Raw genomic sequence first — 18,270 nt, 5'->3', positions numbered from 1 at the left:
GTCCCTGAACAAAGGCGGGGTCAAAATCAAAAGTCGGTCTCTGGTGTGGCCACCAGCTGCATTAAGTACTGCAGTGCATCTCCTCCTCATGGACTGCACCAGATTTGCCAGTTCTTGCTGTGAGATGTTACCCCACTCTTCCACCAAGGCACCTGCAAGTTCCCAGTCATTTCTGGGGGGAATGGCCCTAGCCCTCACCCTCCGATCCAACAGGTCCCAGATGTGCACAATGGGATTGAGATCTGGGCTCTTCGCTGGCCATGGCAGAACACTGACATTCCTGTCTTGCAGGAAATCACGCACAGAATGAGCAGTATGGCTGGTGGCATTGTCATGCTGGAGGGTCATGTCAGGATGAGCCTGCAGAAAGGGTACCACATGAGGGAGGAGGATGTCTTCTCTGTAACGCACAGCGTTGAGATTGCCTGCAATGACAACAAGCTAAGTCCGACGCCGCCCCAAATCATGACGGACCCTCCACCTCCAAATCAATCCCGCTCCAGAGTACAGGCCTCGGTGTAATGCTCATTCCTTCGACAATAAACGCGAATCTGACCATCACCCCTGGTGAGACAAAACCGCGAGTCGTCAGTGAAGAACACTGTCTTAGGCAGTACGGACATTGCAATGTATTGCCCTGGCCACATCTGCCTCCTTGCAGCATGCCTAAGGCACGTTCACGCAGATGAGCAGGGACCCTGGGCATCTTTCTTTTGGTGTTTTTCCAAGTCAGTAGAAAGGCCTCATTAGTGTCCTAAGTTTTCATAGCTGACCTTAACTGCCTAACTGCTGTAAGCTGTTAGTGTCTTAACGACCGTTCCACAGGTGCATGTTCATTAATTGTTTATGCTTCATTGAACGAGCAAGGAAACAGTGTTCAAACCCTTTACAATGAAGATCTGTGAAGTTATTTGGATTTTTATGAATTATCTTTGGAAGACAGGGTCCTGAAAAGGGGATGTTTCTTTTTTTGCTGAGTTTATATTTGGTAAGAGGTAAAGGTTGGCGGTGTCACTGCTATTTCCCTCATTGACTGAAGTGATTACAACCTCGTCACAACCTTTTCCTCAGGTTGTGACGAGTGCCGTGGCATGGACCTTTAATGAGAGCAACGGAAACACAAACTTTCTCCCACATGAAACAAACAGACAACACTACATGTAAAGCACCAACCATCATCCCAACAACCCAAAGTTACAGTGAGATTCTATATTGTTTGGCAACAATAACCATATGAATTCTGCAGACCATGGATACAGTTGTTTTCACCATTGTTTTTAGTTTGTGTATGATACTTTCATCAACTTAATTGAAACAATAATGTACAAACAGGTTAAAACAGATACAGTATTTACTATTATTTGCCATAAAAATAACAATTTATAGTTCATTCTCAAAGGTCCCACAAATACTTATGCCCAAGCATGCAAACAAATAAGTAAAGATATTTTGCTGCGGTTGTCAATAACCAAAAATGACTTAGGTAATGTTGGCAATGTAGGAAGCAGAATAATTCATAGACATGTAAGTTTAGTTTATACAAAATTAGATAGAAGCCTTCATCGTTAGTTCATATGGCTGGCACCTGTAGAATCTCAATTTATCTAGTGGACTTCTTTATCAACAGTCACTGAAGAACACATTTTACATTTTATAATGGGTTATTCATGACTCGTGATGAGACAAAAACTGGCCAAGTAGTATCTGTACATTACTGGGTACAAATGAGCTATTACATAATTACATAAATGAATGGTAAGAAAGGGGAAAGAATATGCAAAAATCAATAAATATATATTTTGTTTATAACCCATGTGTTGCAGATAATGCTTGACCATAGACATGGCCATTGAAAATGTAAAAAGGCCAGGTTGCTTAGTTTAAAGAAACCCTGTCTGCTGTTTCTAAAGTAACAGAAGGGTGTCAGGGCGACAGACAGAGATGACGACATATAACGCAAATGTATATATAGATATATATTGACAATAGAGATTACATCAAGGGTACTCTTTAACAACACCTACCAATTAGCCTTTAAAAAATGAGAAACGGAGATACTTGTACACACTCCAAGTATTTGAATCAAATGGTGTAATGATCCCCCTTCATAAAAGGTACATACATGTACAGTACCATTTCAGTTGGGCACTGTCATTGGGAAGTGATAAGACTATGGTCCGAGACTTATATTGTTTGAGATTTGATATCAGTGTTCTAAACTTGACTTTGGGGCTGTTAATTGATGCAGTGTTCAGACTCCAGTCTCTTCTACCTATTGGGAGCAGAGGTTACGTTCAGTACTCCGCCCTGTCTCCGGATCAGTTGAATATGAACCTCAACATCAACAGAGATGATGAACTACGAAATATGAACACAATTATATTTTTTTTCTTTTTCAGGGCAGCTAAGTACCACTTTATCCATCAGAGGTTATATGTCACTACAATAATGATTATATTACAAAAAAGAAAATGAACAGTGCAAGTAAAAAGTTTCCAGGCTCTCTTCAGGAGAGTGGAATCAGGCAAGGAGTCTTGGCAAGGGAGGGCCATCCAAAGAAAATAGGGGGAGAATGGATAAGCTTGGGAGGATAGAGGACAGGGTGTAAGGGACCTGTGCAGGCCTGTGGGGCTGTCTCAGGGCTGTGACCGTAAGATGAGGTTCTCATGAAGTGCTCCGCTTGGTTCTGGAGTGCTGGATCAGCCACTGTAGTGTTATATCTGGAAATAAAATAACAGAAGTTTAAAATGGCATGAAATAAATAAGAAAACTGGAAATAACAAGTAATAAAGTCGTCAGATACTGACCAATGTTGTCCTTTTCCTTGCAAGAGATAGAGTAACAGCAGATCTCTCTGTCCTGGATGGCTGAGAGGTTCCTGTGGATCACAGAAGAGTCATGAGTATCACTCATTCTCAACCCCCCCCCCCCCCCCACACACACACACACACGCACACACTTGGTGCTTACATCCTCTCAATCAGCTCTTTCTCATCAAGTGACCCAGGAAGATCTCTCTTGTTCCCCAAGACAAGAACCTGTGAGGGGGAAACAATATGGAGAGTTGGACAAAGTCAACGTAATATGAATATAGGCCATTTAGCAGACACTTTTATCCAAGGCTACTTAGTCATGAGTGCATACATGTTACATATGGGTGGTCCCAGGAATCGAACCCACAATCCTGCATTGCAAACGCCATGCTCTACCAACTGACCACAACGAGGAAATTGAAGCAATTAGGCCTACTACTGTAGCTATTAGATCAGCAAGCTCTGTATGGGGTACTCACAGGAATACCCTGGAGCTGGGGCTTGTCCAACAAGTTGTGTAGTTCATTCTTAGAGGCCTCAATTTTCTCTGGGTCTGCTGCATCAACCATGTACCTTTAAAATGATACGGTTTCAAAAGTTTGAAGAAATATCCTTATTTGAAACGGGCAACCAATATAATTGACCACCCCCACCACCACAAGGGGTAGGAGGCATGACTGAGTCAATGCTGTTACCCACACAATGGCACTGACTCCTCGGCAGTATCGCTCCCACATACTCCTGAATCGAGGCTGACCGCCGATATCCCACAGCTAGAAAAGCAAGGGATCAAAACATCAATACAGCCTTGATACTGTGAAGCTAATCAGTTTTAAACCTTTCACAATTAATAAAATAGCTTCAGTGAGTCACAGTCAATCCGAGAGCCCATCCAAGATCCCCCTAAATACTTAACTCTCCTCTCGCTGGAGCAACCAAGTGATGAATCAAGTATGACCATTAAGTGGCCTGACCTCTGTCCTTTGACCTGGCAGTGTACTGACCTTAATGGTGACGTTTCCCTTGGTGATTTTCCTCATGTTGAAGCCCACTGTTGGAATCATGTCTTCACTGAACTGGCCTGACTGCAAGGGGTTAAGAATAGAGGTGGGTTACTGATGAAGTTATATTAAATCATCTGGCAAATAGTGTTTGTAATATTGCTAGGACTTAAATTGTGAAATATGATCATGTCGCTCATAAAACTGACCCTAGTCATTTCATGAAAGGGACTTAAGAAATACGATTGAATGCACTGTGCACAAGTGAACTGTCAGGGACATACACGTGTGTGATGGGGGATGATAGGCGAGTATTGTCCGTTTCCATGGGGTCACGGTGTGGTGGCACTACTGCATGCCTCATGTGCATGCTGTCGTTAAGCTAACAGAGCTAGGGTCATCATCACCGCCCGTACATGTCAGCAACCACACACGTTAGCTTCCTCGCTAAAGCCGACCTTTAAAATATGTCATCGAGACGTAGCTAACTATATAAAATGGATACAACAACAGAAGCTAACGTTATCTAACTGCTGAGCTAGCAAGCGCTTGCATCGGTGGTGCACGAGCAGACATCTCGATCTGTTCCAACAACAAGGACACGTCGTCCGTAGATTAAATGACAGTAAGAAATGATTGACCGTACCGCAATCACGTTTACGAAGGTTGTCTTTCCCGAATACTGTAGTCCCACCAAAGTCAACTCCATCTCCTCCTTCCAAAATAGTGCTTTAAACCAGTCAAGGAGCTTGTTGATCAACGCGATCATTTTGGGAGCGTTGTGATAGCACTGCTACTACTGGGAAAGGGAACCTGCTAGCCAGCTAGCTAACGTTAGTTACAAGTTGCCTAGCTAGCGCTATCTGACAACACAGTAACGTTACATACAGAACGAATAGCGTGCCTATAATGAATACTCGCTAAATAATCCGTTTTGCGCGCACGTGTTGGCTATATTATTTGAGGTATTTTTCAGTTATCCGCCTTGTTTACTATGCCTCTTCCCTCCCTGTCTGTATTTTCCAATAAGGGTTTGTCCTTCCTCATTGAGTGGGATTTCAGAATCAGGCAGTGAGAGGAACGCTCGATAAAGAGGGTGCTCAGCGCAAATGAGGCTCTGGCTTCACAAGACCTGTCCTCTGCTGGAGAGAAGGAACATTACCGTAGCTCTTGTGTATTTCTTTTCTGTTTTACATATCACCATGTACACCTGGAAAAGCATAAAATAATAATACATGTATTTATCTACTATATGAATGTATTCTTCAGAATGTCAAGTGAACTGCAATTAGGTCTAATTAGAGCCAAGGACATTATGCATAATGCTTGTTTTTATTATCACGGTAACAAATATGGACAATATTATTACGAATGACTTTCAATAAAATTCTAACTGCATGGTGTGGTGAGTACCACATCACATGCCCATCAAAATGCCACAATCAATGTCACGGTCAAGAGGATGAGATGGCCACAGTGTGTGAGCAGAGTTCCAGGAGCTTATTCCCCCATGCGGAAATATCAAGTTTTAGCTGGGCTTTCTCTGTCACTGCATGTCCCCGTAGTTCTAATGGTCTGGATAGGGCCAGGGCTCTCTGAGCCACTGTCTGTGTTCCCCAGCTGCCTACTGTACTGAGCCAGGGTGAGGTACAGGAACTGGTACTGCTCACTGGTCTGGATCATACCACCCCTAAAAACACAGAGGCGGAGAGAGTGAGGGAGCAGCATCCCCAAACTACAACCATTTTTTTCATAACTCAAGATAATTATCAAATGCTGTTTTTGAACCAAGGTGCTCACTTGATAGTTTACGTGATAAGTAACAGAGTTTGGTTTAAATGTGCTTGTCACTTTAGTTTCAAGTTTTAGTGTCACGTGCACAAGTACAGTGAAATGCCTTTCTTGCAAACTCAAAGCCCAACAATACAATAGTCAATAACAGTGTATTACTAGAAATAAAGAAAAAACACGAGAAATAAGAATAATAAATATGAAATACGCAATTAAGTGAGGACATTTAAAAAAAAAAATTCAATACCATATTTACATGTGCAGGGATAGTGGAGTGATGGAGGTAGACGTGTATAGGGGTAAGGTGACTAGGCAACAGGTTACTACCAAAAGCAGGGCGGATGGCCAAAGTGTGTAGTGGCTAGTACCTGTCGAGGCGTAGCTTACAGACGATCCCAAGCACATCAGCCTTACTAGTGTGTTGCAGCTGTAGGCATCCAATGCTGCTGGCGATGAAACAACCTGTTCTCCCAATCCCTGCACTGCAAGACAGAGCCCATGAGATCATGTCAAATAGAGCTGTAACATTCAACCTTCTGTCATACAATGTATTTATACTTCAGTCTTTCTGATACAGTATCTGCCAGAAATACACAGTCCACATGTACACTATACTGTATATCACAACACAAACGGAATTCCATAGCATTCACCTTTGCCGTCAGTAAGTGTATTCAAGTCGTTCACCGTAAATCATTTCAGAGCCTAATTCTGACTGACATGGTATGTGAAAGGAGCCTCCCTAAGGTGTCGTAACGTATAAATCCTCTGGAAGTGAGATCCGTTCAAGTAGCCTAGGGCTATTTTCTTTTCAAGGACATTCTATCATACGTCATTGTTTGTTCTTTTCACATTTATTATATTGATAGCTAATGAGAATAAGTGTTAAGGGGTGTGCTAGTGGGACCTGCAGTGGACGATGGTGGGTCCTGGGCTGGGTATGGACTGCCTGTGTTCATCCACATCCACCACCAGTCTGAGCAGGGGCCCAGTGCAGTCTGGGGTCTGGTGGTCTGGCCATGTGGAGTACCAGTAGTGTCTCACCTGCCTGTTCTCTGAGCCCACCTGTCAGACACATTGTTGTTAGTGAATTATTTGGTTCATTCATTCTTTCATTCATTCAATCATTCCTTCAGAAGTTCGGAATTTTTTTAACTGGTTTAACCCAGCGCTTTGACTGGCATTACTTCACACTTTACAGATGATAATAACCTACTATCTCACCTGTATAATCATATCTCGAATGGTGTAGCCGTCACATTCTTTCACAATGGACACTCTGACCTCAAATCTGCCATAGCTGCCGTCCTTCTCTGGCCAGTAAAGCTCGCACTTCTGAAAAACAGGGCACACTTTTTGTAGACTGTAGACTTAAACTGTCTGTCAACGGAAACCATTGATGAAAGCTTTGGAGGTGGAATAAAATTGACATATCCCTGTTACCTCGTTCTTCTCCTTTAGCTTGGTGATCATGACAATGGTGGTGGATCCCTCCTGCCACACCATCTCCCAGAAGTCATGCACTGTGTTGAGCATGGGTCCCTGGGTGGCGATGTAGGCACTGGGTGCACCGTTGTAACCCTGCGTGGGAGACAGCAAGAGTTGAGCCTGTGTCGTTCGTTTCCACTTTGACTTCCTGTGGGTTTCCTTGGTTGACATGATACACCCACGTAAACCAACCGTATCACTCTTTACGGCAAGCTACAGTTGCTGCATCCATTTTTGGACTGATAAAGGAGAGATATGTAGGATTGATTTTTGAAGAATATAACTTATAAATGCCTCATGAGCTTAGTTCAACTGTAGTACACTCTTAGAAAAAAGGGTCCAAAAGGGTTCTTCCGCTGTCCCCATAGGATAACCCTTTTTGGTTCTAGGTAGAACCCTTTTGGGTTCCATGTAGAACTCGCAGAGGAAAAGGTTATGCATGGAACCCAAAAGGGTTCTACCTGGAACCAAAAGTGTTCTACAGTACCTGGCACCAGAAATGGTTCTTCAAAGTGTTCTCCTATCGGGACAGCCGAAGAACCCTTTTAAGTTCTAGATAGCACCCAAAGTATAAGCTTGTTTTACTCCAATGTTTGTAAACAAAGTAAATGTACACATACACTGTATAGCCTCAAAACATGATTAAAACTATAATTTTTATCTCATGGATGGTCAGTACTTGCATCCATAGCTCTGTCTATGAATTTGAGAATGGTTACATTTCTCCAGCCCCATCCCTCAGCTTTTTTTGCAAAACAGTTGTGGCGAGTACGCTTTGTTATAGTTTCAACTGCTGATTGCTGTTTTAACATACACTGTGCAGTGTGTATTCTTGACTTTCTCCTCACCTTTTGTATTACTCTTACTTTAAGTTCGCATGACACAGTTGTGTCAAAAATTTATAAATAAAGACGGTGGTTGTAATAATGCATGATTCTAACCTTTATGTAGTTTGCATTGATGTATCTCTCAGTATTACCCCCTTCCTCTGCTGCAGGGTTCCTCAGACGCACACGGGTCTCAGGATCTGGTTAACATGATTATAGTGTTTACATTGCCTGGGTGCCAGCGTGTTTCAGCATTTATCAACTATTTCTTCACTTATGACTTAGGAACTCACTTGGCAGTATGGTCTTGTATCTATCTTTTAAAGCGCGTCCTGGAATGTCCAGCTCTGCAGGGTTGACAAAGTTTGGAGGAATCTTCTGTTGGAAAGAATGGACAGGCTTAGGGTACACATTCCACTTGATCCTACATGCAGTCAATCTCTGCACGTACAGTTACAGTAGATATTAACCTGGTACTCTGAGTTCAGCCTGCTGGTCTCGTCAGATGCCTCCTGCAGCTGAGAGGGGGTCAGAGGGCGTGTTAAGGTCCTCAGCAGGTGGAGGAGGGTCTCTTTGGGGGTGGAGATGGAGCACAAGGGCTCTACCGCACCCAGGCTGAGACTGCTCACGTCCAGCACCAGGGACACATTGGAGCCCCGTCTGAGGATGTATGGAACCACAGAGAGGACAAAAGGTCAGGAACTCTGTTCAATAAATATAATGACAGTACTGTTTATTATCATGGATGTCTCTCTACCTCTCCTGGAGCTGGACTGGTTTGCGAGGAGCTGTGGCAGCAGGGCAGGGGAATAACTGTTCCTGGTCCACAGGTTGTGATGATGATGATGATGATGATGGGGATTCTACTGACTCATTCATGGTGGTGTGTGGAATGACTGGGAGGTTTAGAAGGATACCATACAACCATACTCCACTGACATCTGTTCATAGAGTGAAAACGGACCTGAGAGAGAGAGAGAGAGAGAGAGAGAGAGAGAGAGAGAGAGAGAGAGAGAGAGAGAGAGAGAGAGAGAGAGAGAGAGAGAGAGAGAGAGAGAGAGAGAGAGAGAGAGAGAGAGAGAGAGAGAGAGAGAGAGAGAGAGAGAGAGAGAGAGAGAGAGAGAGAGAGAGAGTAGTGAACTACATGTAACTATATTTTGCATTAGCTTGGTGGTAGCTGAACTAAATTCGAATCTAGGTAGTCTTTTCAGTATAACTTTTTTTTTGCCATGTAGTGTTGTAGCTACAGTAACTACTGGAAGTACACACTACTTTTTTTGGCTGAAGGAGCCAATCATTTCCAGCATCAAACCTGCCTAATGGTCACTTGAAATATTGGTTTCGGGTTTAATAGGCTAAAGTGATCTGTTCTTGCAATTTATAGTCTATGACAGGGATCATCAACTAGATTCAGCCAAAGGCCGATTTTTGCCTGAGTGGGCTGGAACATAATTACTAATAATTTGTAGACCGCAAATTGACCGCAAGAAGCCCAAACCGATATAATAATTGACTAAAACGTTATAATTTTGTCACATCTGCTCCTGCAACGCCCTCTACTGCTCATCCTGTGTCGCCTTGATCTGCCGCCTCCCCCAGTGCACTTTCCCTCTCTCTCTCTGTGTGTGTGTGTGTGTGTGTGTGTGTGTGTGTGTGTGTGTGTGTGTGTGTGTGTGTGTGTGTGTATGTGTGTGGGGGGGGGGGTGGAGACAGGTGTGCTGGAGTCAGAGCAGATCTCCACTAGCTGCAACCTGTTCCATAATCAAGACCTCTAATACTAATACTCAGCCCTTCCACTTCCACGCTGCCAGATCGTAATCTCTGCTCAGTCAGTCTATGTTGCTAGCCGTTTGTTACTATTCAGATCCAGTTATCCTGTTGTACCTGTTTTCCTCTCCGCTACAGTTCTGCTCACTCTGACTCTGGTCCCTGTCTCCAGTCCCACGTCTCGTCATTCTGCTACTCTGTCCTGGATTCCCCACTCTACTACTCCTTTGGATTCCCCTCTGGACCTGCTTACCCTGTCTTTTTTTTTTACTTGGGGGGCCCAAATAAAATTACCCGCGGGCCGCCAGTTGGGGAACCCTGGTCTATGACATTTCAGATTTACATATGATAATTTTTCACAAATTAGTTTGGATGTAGTGAACTACTTTTTTCACAGTAACTTTAGTTAAGTAAACTATATTTTTCGTAGGGGTAGCTCTAGTGTAGCTTAACTTCTGTCAGTGTGAAGTAATTGGTAGCTTGGTAAACTATCTTTTCAGAGTAGCTTCCCCAATACTAGAGAGGGATAGGGAGAGAGAGAGTATTAAAGACTGCTAGTGAATTGACCTGTTGACCTTTACTGCCCACCTCACTAATTCTGTGACAAACATACTCAGCCATAGTTTTTCTTCCTTCTCTCTGTTCAACTAGTCTACCCAGACCTCAAAACTGGCATAAATCACACACAATTTTAACATCTAAACTCTCCATGGATCTTGTAATTAACTATTCTATTTTGATCACAACTGTATTATACGTTTATTGCTATATCACATTATTCCTCATTATACCAACAGACCAGAATAGCAATTCAATTCAGATGGAATTTGAAATATTTATCCTTATCAGCTCTTCTTGTCAAAAGTACAACAGCTAATGAAATATCTCACATCCCCTAAAACGGAGAAATAACATTCACAACACATGGCACTCAGTAGACAACACCCTTGACTAACAATTTCTGTTTCAGATCATAATTTCTTTCCCATCTCTTGTTGCCAAATTGTCGCGAAACTGGATCTATCCATACCTGAATCCTGTGCTGCCGATGTGTCAGAATAATCCAAAGCCAAATTAAATATCTGCCGTTGACGTGAACCAACCAGGGCAAGAAGAAACTGGAAAGTGAGAGAGAGAAACAGAAAGAGTGAGAGAGAGAGAGGGGAGAGAGAGATAGAGACAGTGAGAAATAGAGAGTGAGCAAGAACAGACGCGCAATCTTTTTGACACAGTGCCTCAGTATGTTAGTAGCTAGCCTCTTTGGCTTCAGGTGCACGTCTAAACGTGAGAGTGGCTGAAAAATCACTGAGAAGTTCCTGGAGGAAAGAGAGGCAGAGAATATTGTGAAGCTGAGCTGCTTTGGGAATAGGTGAATCAGTAGTCATTCCTCAATGACTCCAGGCTCAAGGCTGGCGCAAATGTGCATGTCAATAGTTGCCCATGATTTATTCATCATACTAACATTCTGTTTTGCATAAATGTTTGCACATAGTGTATTGGATTTGCTGATGAAGTCCTTGAAGCTGGATTGTATCAGACAAGTAAATTATGTTTAAAAAAACAATAGAGAAATACTCTCAGATACATAAATAGCTTTGAAATTGTATTTAAGATACTAAACACTTGACTATTGGAATACTAAATGATGAGGAGGTGATGTGGTCAATGATATGATTATTACTTATAGCACAACAAATAATACAGTAAGGAAGCTCAGAACATAACCAACCGTAAGCCTTACTGCAATGATGGAACAGCTGAAAGTATGCATCAGTTCATCTGTATGGGCTGACATACAGCATCAGACTGACCAGAGTCTTCCATGTTCTCGGCTAAAAGGTGGCGTTAACATGATGATGGGGGAAAACAATCTGTAGTCCACCTGCAGCCATACAGTACAGTATACTTACGCCTTTACTCTGGCTTGTGATTGTCGCTATCGCACTGAATGAGAAAGGCCTGGAAGATAACGCACCAGTGCAAGGGACTGCCAATCAAAGTTGGCCCTCAGAATCTCCTCTGTCCGTGAGTACTATGTGGCTGTGTGACGACCAGGGCCTCAGTCCAGATAAGCTATTACAGACACAGGCAGTCTTAACACTGGGCTCCTTGGCTTAAGGGAAGCTGATGAGAGCACTGTTTTTTTCTTTTACTTCTTCTACCTCTCCACGCTTCCTCTCTACTCACCCACTCACTCACTCTCTCATACTCTCAGTTCCGCACGCACGCGCGCACGTACGCACGCACGCACGCACGCACACACACACACACACACACACACACACACAGATATTCAAGGCTGTATCACCCCTGCAGACTCAGTGCCACCGGCTTTTGTGTAACCTGGAAGGAGAGCGCACTAACCTCACATCTGAATTTTAAGTTGACTATTATTTTCTCTACAGCTACAACATGCAAACAATGGACCGATATGCACAGTTACAGCAATACAACCATTGAGTGGATAATATGTCAAATGTGAGAGCCATATTGCAAGCATTTTCTAATCTCATCACAGTGTCTTGACAGTGCAAAAGTGAATAACAGTCACTGTGGGTCGAAATGTCAGATGTTGTTTATGAAACTGTAGTGGAAATGAGCATTGATGTGATGGAAACTGCTGGGCGACAAATTGAATAACAGTGTTATTTGAATCATTTATTTAGCTTTTATTTAAGCAGGTAAGTCATTGAGAACAGATGATCTTTTACAATAGCGATCTGATCTGTAACAATAATGTTGATTTAACACAAACATCAGCCATCTCACTGCAGAAATGTTTGGTACTTTCCTATTACGTGACGTTGATGTTGTTTTACCGCCGTGGATTGAGGGCATTTCAAGCGACAAGCTAGTCATAAATACCAAGATAAAGGAAAATCAGAGTATAACAGTACGTTTATGGAAAACCATAGTAAAGGAAGGTCATAGTAACACGTTAGAGGTATTCATATCGGAGGTACAAGTTAATCCAAGTATGTGCCCAGTAAATCACATGAAACTTAGTGAGGGTGAATGAGCTTTCTGTGATAAAGCTTAATTATAACATAAGATCTATGCATCATCTGTACAGAGATCCCTGATGAGTAAGGCTTGTGGTGGTTGCTACGTGGGTGGGAGGCTGGTCAACAGGCCTGAATCCGCTACTGAGGGTTTGAGCAAGCCACTTCCTGTCATGGCCATACATCACTTCCTGCTGTTAACAGACTGTTTTAGTCAGACTCAGCAATATTAGTCATCCATACCATCAACGTTAACATATACACCATAGTGTAAAAGTACATGTTTATCTCTTAAATATTTAGCTCTGTACAGTTGAATGGAGGTCCATGGCCATTGCATTATTTATCAGTCATGATGAGGAAATGAGTCCTCTCAGGACCTTCCACCCACACAGGCCAGGCAGCAACACTCTGAATGTGATGCGGATGTTTTATTTTTATTTGATTTCCCAATGATGACTACAGTAAGTCACACGCTAAGAGCACACACACTGTTCTAACCTTTGAAACATTCTTACACACAACTCTGCAAATAGTTGAAATAGTACAACTACAATGTGTTACAATTAGAAACATTCATATTTTGTAGAATGAAAAAGATTGAATTAGATCCACGTACTGTACTGTATGTTGGATAACAGTAATATTGTAGCCCACAAGGATTCATTACTAGAAAAAAAGAACACTCTTGCCTTTCTTACTAACACTCACAATTGTTTTACTTCTTACTGACACTGACTTTGATTTATTGAAGAAAAATGTACTCATTATGGCTGTGATATGTGGTTGTCTCACCTAGCTACCTTAAGATGAATGCACTGACTGTAAGTCGCTCTGGATCTGACTAAAATGTAATGTAAACGTAATCAACAGCAGGTGGCACTGCCTGTCTGAATCGCTCATCGTTTTCTGCTTAGTTTTCACAATACTATATTCATAACCTGTTCCACACTACCGTCAATAGGACAAATCTAATAAAAAGTGAGGTTATGTAAATATGAATCAAATAGACAGTAACATTTTTACGTTTAACATTTATGTCATTTAGCAGACGCTCTTATCCAGAGAGACTTACAACAGTAGAATGTCATCAGTTGCTCTTCCGAGATGCGCTTGTTTTGTTTGAATTATAGTTGTCCAGTAGATGTCAGTTGAGTCATTTTATGTTGCATTTGACTTGCCTAGGAAAACAACCAATGCTTTTGATTTGGCAATGCTTTATTTCGATTTTCAGTTGAGGTACACATCATAGAGTACAGTCGGTGCATGTCTCCAATCAGAGAGAAGGGTGCTGATGATTCTAGTGCTTCTGAAGTGTTCTTCACTCCACATAATCATTGAAAAAACAAACAACAAATGTCTCTTTGAGAAGTAATTTCCTGTTCAGAATTTCTGAGCACCGTGCAGTGGTTGCAGAATTCCCATCAGAAAACAAATTGTGTAATATCCCCAAGGATACAAGTCCCTGCCTGAGATGGTCCAGAGAATAAGTCATACTTAAATTCTAGGCCTGGAAAAAGTTTGGTGCATTGATTGGATTTGATGACATTTTTAATGTAAGAAATATCCAACCTTTTCTAGGGTTACACATGCATACTTGCATGTACTTGATGATGAGTAGCAGTTGTTTTGTAGTCAAACTCTGAGAATCAAAATAGGTTATGGAACACAATTTCTATGTCTTTGCAAGGCAAAAGATGTTCATTTAACTTGTCCTGGGGAACTTAGTTTTCATCAAGTTGAACAGAAAAGGCTCCTCCCAGAACCCTGCTTCTCTACAGCACGCCTCCTGGTAGATAAAGAGAGAGAGGATGACGGGGAGCTGCTCTGCACTGAGGGCCTGTGATGTGAAAGGTTCCAGATGCATGGGGAGGGGAGTTTTGGGGGGAGTCCTAAGGGGCAGAACACAGTGAATTAGAGCCCAGAGCTGAAGTCATACACAGCTGTAGCCAGAAGTCACTCCACCCCAAAATCTGCCTGTATTCCTGCACCATGGTCACCAAGGCAACAGCCAGGCCAGAGAACGGAGAGGACAGCCGCAGAGTCCAGGGCCAGACATCCAGAAGCTCCATGCTGCATACACAGACAGACGTAACTGAAGCAGTCAGGCATCACCATAGTTTCCAGGTCTAACACCTGTAAGACTCTAATGGGCGTTTACTTTAATTCATACTGTAATACATTACGCAGTATGAAGGGTTTTCTGAACCTCTTAGTGTCTAATTGCAAAATACATCTCATGTCTCTCTGAGGTGATGATATTGCAGAGCACGGCAGTGAACCCAGGACGCTGGGGTGAAAGGCAAACACCCTATTCATCGCACCAATTGCAATAACTCACTTGGTGTGAATTGTTAAGTGTCTCATAGGATGAGGATCGCTACAATATGATAAGCAGGATGGAACACTTCCAAAAAGAGTGCGTCTGCACTTCATGGCAGTCTCTATGGGGGTGCCACAGGGTTCAATTCTCGGGCCGGTTCTTTTCTCTGCGTATATCAATGATGTCGCTCTTGCTGCGGGTGAATCTTTGATCCACCTCAACGCAGATGACAACATTCTGTATACATCTGGCCCTTCTTTGGACACTGAGTTAACAAACCTCCAAACGAGCTTCAACGCCATACAACACTCCTTCGGTGGCCTCCAACTGCTCTTAAATGCTAGTAAAACTAAATGCATGCTCTTCAACCGATCCCTGCCCACACACACCCGCACGACTAGCATCACTACTCTGAACGGTTCTGACTTAGAATATGCAGACAACTACAAATACCTAGATGTCTGGCTAGACTGTAAACTCTCCTTCCAGACTCACATCAAACATCTCCAATCCAAAGTTAAATCTAGAATCGGCTTCCTATTTCACAACAAAGCCTCCTTCACTCACGCTGCCAAACATACCCTCGTAAAACTGACTATCCTACCAATCCTTGACTTCGGTGATGTCATTTACAAAATAGCCTCCAACACTCTACTCAACAAATTGGATGCAGTCTGTCACAGTGCCATCCGTTTGTCACCAAAGCCCCATATACTACCCACCAATGTGAACTGTATGCTCTCGTTGGCTGGTCCTCGCTACATATTCGTTGCCAAACCCACTGGCTCCAGGTCATCTTTAAGTCTTTGCTCGGTAAAGCTCCGCCTTATCTCAGCTCACTGGTCACCATAGCAACACCCACCCATAGCACACATTCCAGCAGGTATATTTCACTGGTCATCCCCAAAGCCAACACCTCATTTGGCTACCTTTCCTTCCAGTTCTCTGCTGCCAATGACTGGAACAAACTGCAAAAATTGCTGAAGTTGGAGACTTGTATCTCCTTCACTAACTTTAAGCGTCAGCTGTCAGAGCAGCTTATCGATCGCTGCAGCTGTACACAGCCCATCTGTAAATAGCCCATCCAACTACCTACCTCATCACCATATTTGTTTTTGTTTTTCTGCTCTTTTGCACACCAGTATTTCTACTCGCACATCCTCATATGCACATATATCACTCCAGTGTAAATTGCTAAATTGTAATTACTTTGCCACTATTGGCCTATTTATTGCCTTACCTCCTTACTTCATTTGCACACACTGTATACAGATTTTTCTATTGTGTTATTGACTGTATGATTGTTTATCCCATGTGTAACTCTGTGTTGTTTTTGTCACACTGCTTTGCTTTATCTTGGCCAGGTCGCAGTTGTAAATGAGAACTTGTTCTCAACTGGCCTACCTCGTCAAATAAAGGTGAAATAAATAAAAAATTGGTTACCATGCCAAAGTTGATGGTTGTATGATTTTACATTTTTGTAATGGACAATAAAATCATCCTTATCTCCACCCATGTAAACACTGTCATTCAGAATGTTTACTCACACTTGGACATGTAAAACTAGCCTCTGTGTCACTTTGAAAGAATTGTTAATTTGACCCCATTCATAACAATCAAACATACTGAGCTTTGTTCAATATCAACAAGCTCTTAGAAAGTAATCTGAGATTGGACTTAATCTTCTTGCTCAAGCTCAACCATGGCTTGGGTCAGGCCAAAGGGGCACAGGCAGCCCTGGGGTGTGTTTACCTGTACCATAGCTCACCATGACTTCAGAACTGGGCTCTAGATCCCTGAAAAGTGTGGATCTCCAGAGCTCTCCTCTGGCCATCTGAAGCCTGTCATAGGCCTGCTGAATCCAGTCAAGACCAAGGCGGGTATGATGCTGGAGAACTAGGGATACATCTACGGTGAAGATCTGAAACACCCCAGGAGAGGTTGAGGGAATGCCTAATGCCTTTATGTTGTTGTCTTGTCCATTCATCACTTTGCTAAGACCTCTGAGATAGTAGGCTGAGGTAAACTCACAGAAAGTGGTGTTATTGAATAAAGACAAAGTGAAGCTGCTAGTGCTTATTCAAGCGTTGTAGTGGTATGTACTTTTGATATCAAACTGCATCTGCAACCAAGATAGCTGTGTCCTAGAAAAACAGGATTCAGAAAGGCCTGGTCGAGTCATCCTTTAGCCCTGCATGAAAGATAACAGGAAAGATTATGACAGAGAAAAACAAGCTAAGTGCGAGTTCGTGACATGTTGTTGTTGTGTTCCATCAATGAAAAATGAATGTATCTGATTTGGATTAATTCAGATGTAGCTCTGATTAACGAGTTGTGGTTTCTGCTCTTATTTAGCCAGGGAGAAATGTCTCTTCCCCTATGGCAGGACAGCTAGGGCGGATCCATGGACAAGTCCTCATAAATTACTCTACTTAATGTGTGAGAAAAACTACTCCTACCTCCATTAAGTTGCTAAAGCGCATAAACACATTGTATAGAGAGGGATGGATACCAGGGTGTGTATTTGAGGTACAGCACATTGCGGAGAGATCCTTTCTGTGGAGGTTAACGTCATGAAATGATGCAATCCTCTTCTCAGCTGGTAGTAATATTGTACATTTCCTGTAAGTAAGTCGTAGTTGTTTTGAAAGCTTTTCTCTCAGGCAAGGTTTCTCAGAACGACTCTAATACTTGTTCTCCCTGTGGCATTATAGTCACGGAGCACATTCTGGAAGAAGGGCTTTTGGGAGGGTTCAGGATCAGCTTATCAGGTCTCAGCTTTCAGTTCATTCTGCAGACCTGTGCATACCGAGCTACTGACCATGGACAGCTGGAGTGTTTGGTTGCTATGTGTATGTGAGGGACTTGGCCCCACTTCTCTGGTCTAATGAAGTTTTAAGGAGCTCAGAGGCCCACACCCTCTATGGCTCTAGTGACGCAAAAAAAAATGAAATAAACCTTTCCTGTGAACACTCCAATATGACTGATACCTACCGCATGTGTAATTCATGAACAGAATGTTAACCACTAGAATGAATGACAGCAAACATCACATGCTCAAATCTGTTGTTTTTCTGCAGTGCAAACTCCTGTCTGTCATAGACTCATACTGGGTATGTTTTCATGAAATAGTATTGAGATAATGTATGGAAGGGTCTCAGTGTGCTGAATGTACTGCCCTGAACCTTATAAAGGCCCCATGTAAAAACACCCTGGTGTGAGCAATGGGACATTCCCCGGTTCCAGCAGGATTATATG

At 42.7% G+C, this 18,270-nt stretch overlaps 2 protein-coding genes across 2 annotated transcripts; both read right to left on the bottom strand.

The window, feature by feature from the left end:
- Window positions 1-2,396: 2,396 nt before the first annotated feature.
- On the bottom strand, window positions 2,397-4,859 carry arl8a (ADP-ribosylation factor-like 8A). The gene is given in 7 exon segments (NM_001140936.1): window positions 2,397-2,720; window positions 2,808-2,878; window positions 2,971-3,038; window positions 3,293-3,386; window positions 3,513-3,586; window positions 3,818-3,898; window positions 4,461-4,859. Coding segments are annotated over 7 exon segments (567 nt in total). The 5' UTR covers window positions 4,584-4,859; the 3' UTR covers window positions 2,397-2,664.
- A 268-nt stretch (window positions 4,860-5,127) lies between these two features.
- Window positions 5,128-10,876, bottom strand: LOC106572094 (tyrosine-protein phosphatase non-receptor type 7-like). Its single transcript, XM_014145921.2, has 10 exons — window positions 10,718-10,876; window positions 8,678-8,884; window positions 8,391-8,580; window positions 8,214-8,298; window positions 8,035-8,120; window positions 7,049-7,186; window positions 6,830-6,940; window positions 6,513-6,670; window positions 5,974-6,087; window positions 5,128-5,504 (listed from the first exon to the last, which is right to left on the bottom strand). The coding sequence occupies exons 2-10, from the start codon at window positions 8,797-8,799 to the stop codon at window positions 5,336-5,338; spliced, it is 1,173 nt and encodes a 390-aa protein (XP_014001396.2). The 5' UTR covers window positions 8,800-8,884; window positions 10,718-10,876; the 3' UTR covers window positions 5,128-5,335.
- Between the last annotated feature and the right edge of the window lie 7,394 nt (window positions 10,877-18,270).

This window comes from Salmo salar, chromosome ssa15 (genome assembly GCF_905237065.1).
Source record: "Salmo salar chromosome ssa15, Ssal_v3.1, whole genome shotgun sequence".
NCBI lineage: Eukaryota > Metazoa > Chordata > Actinopteri > Salmoniformes > Salmonidae > Salmo > Salmo salar.
This window is presented reverse-complemented; position numbering and strand designations above follow the sequence as displayed.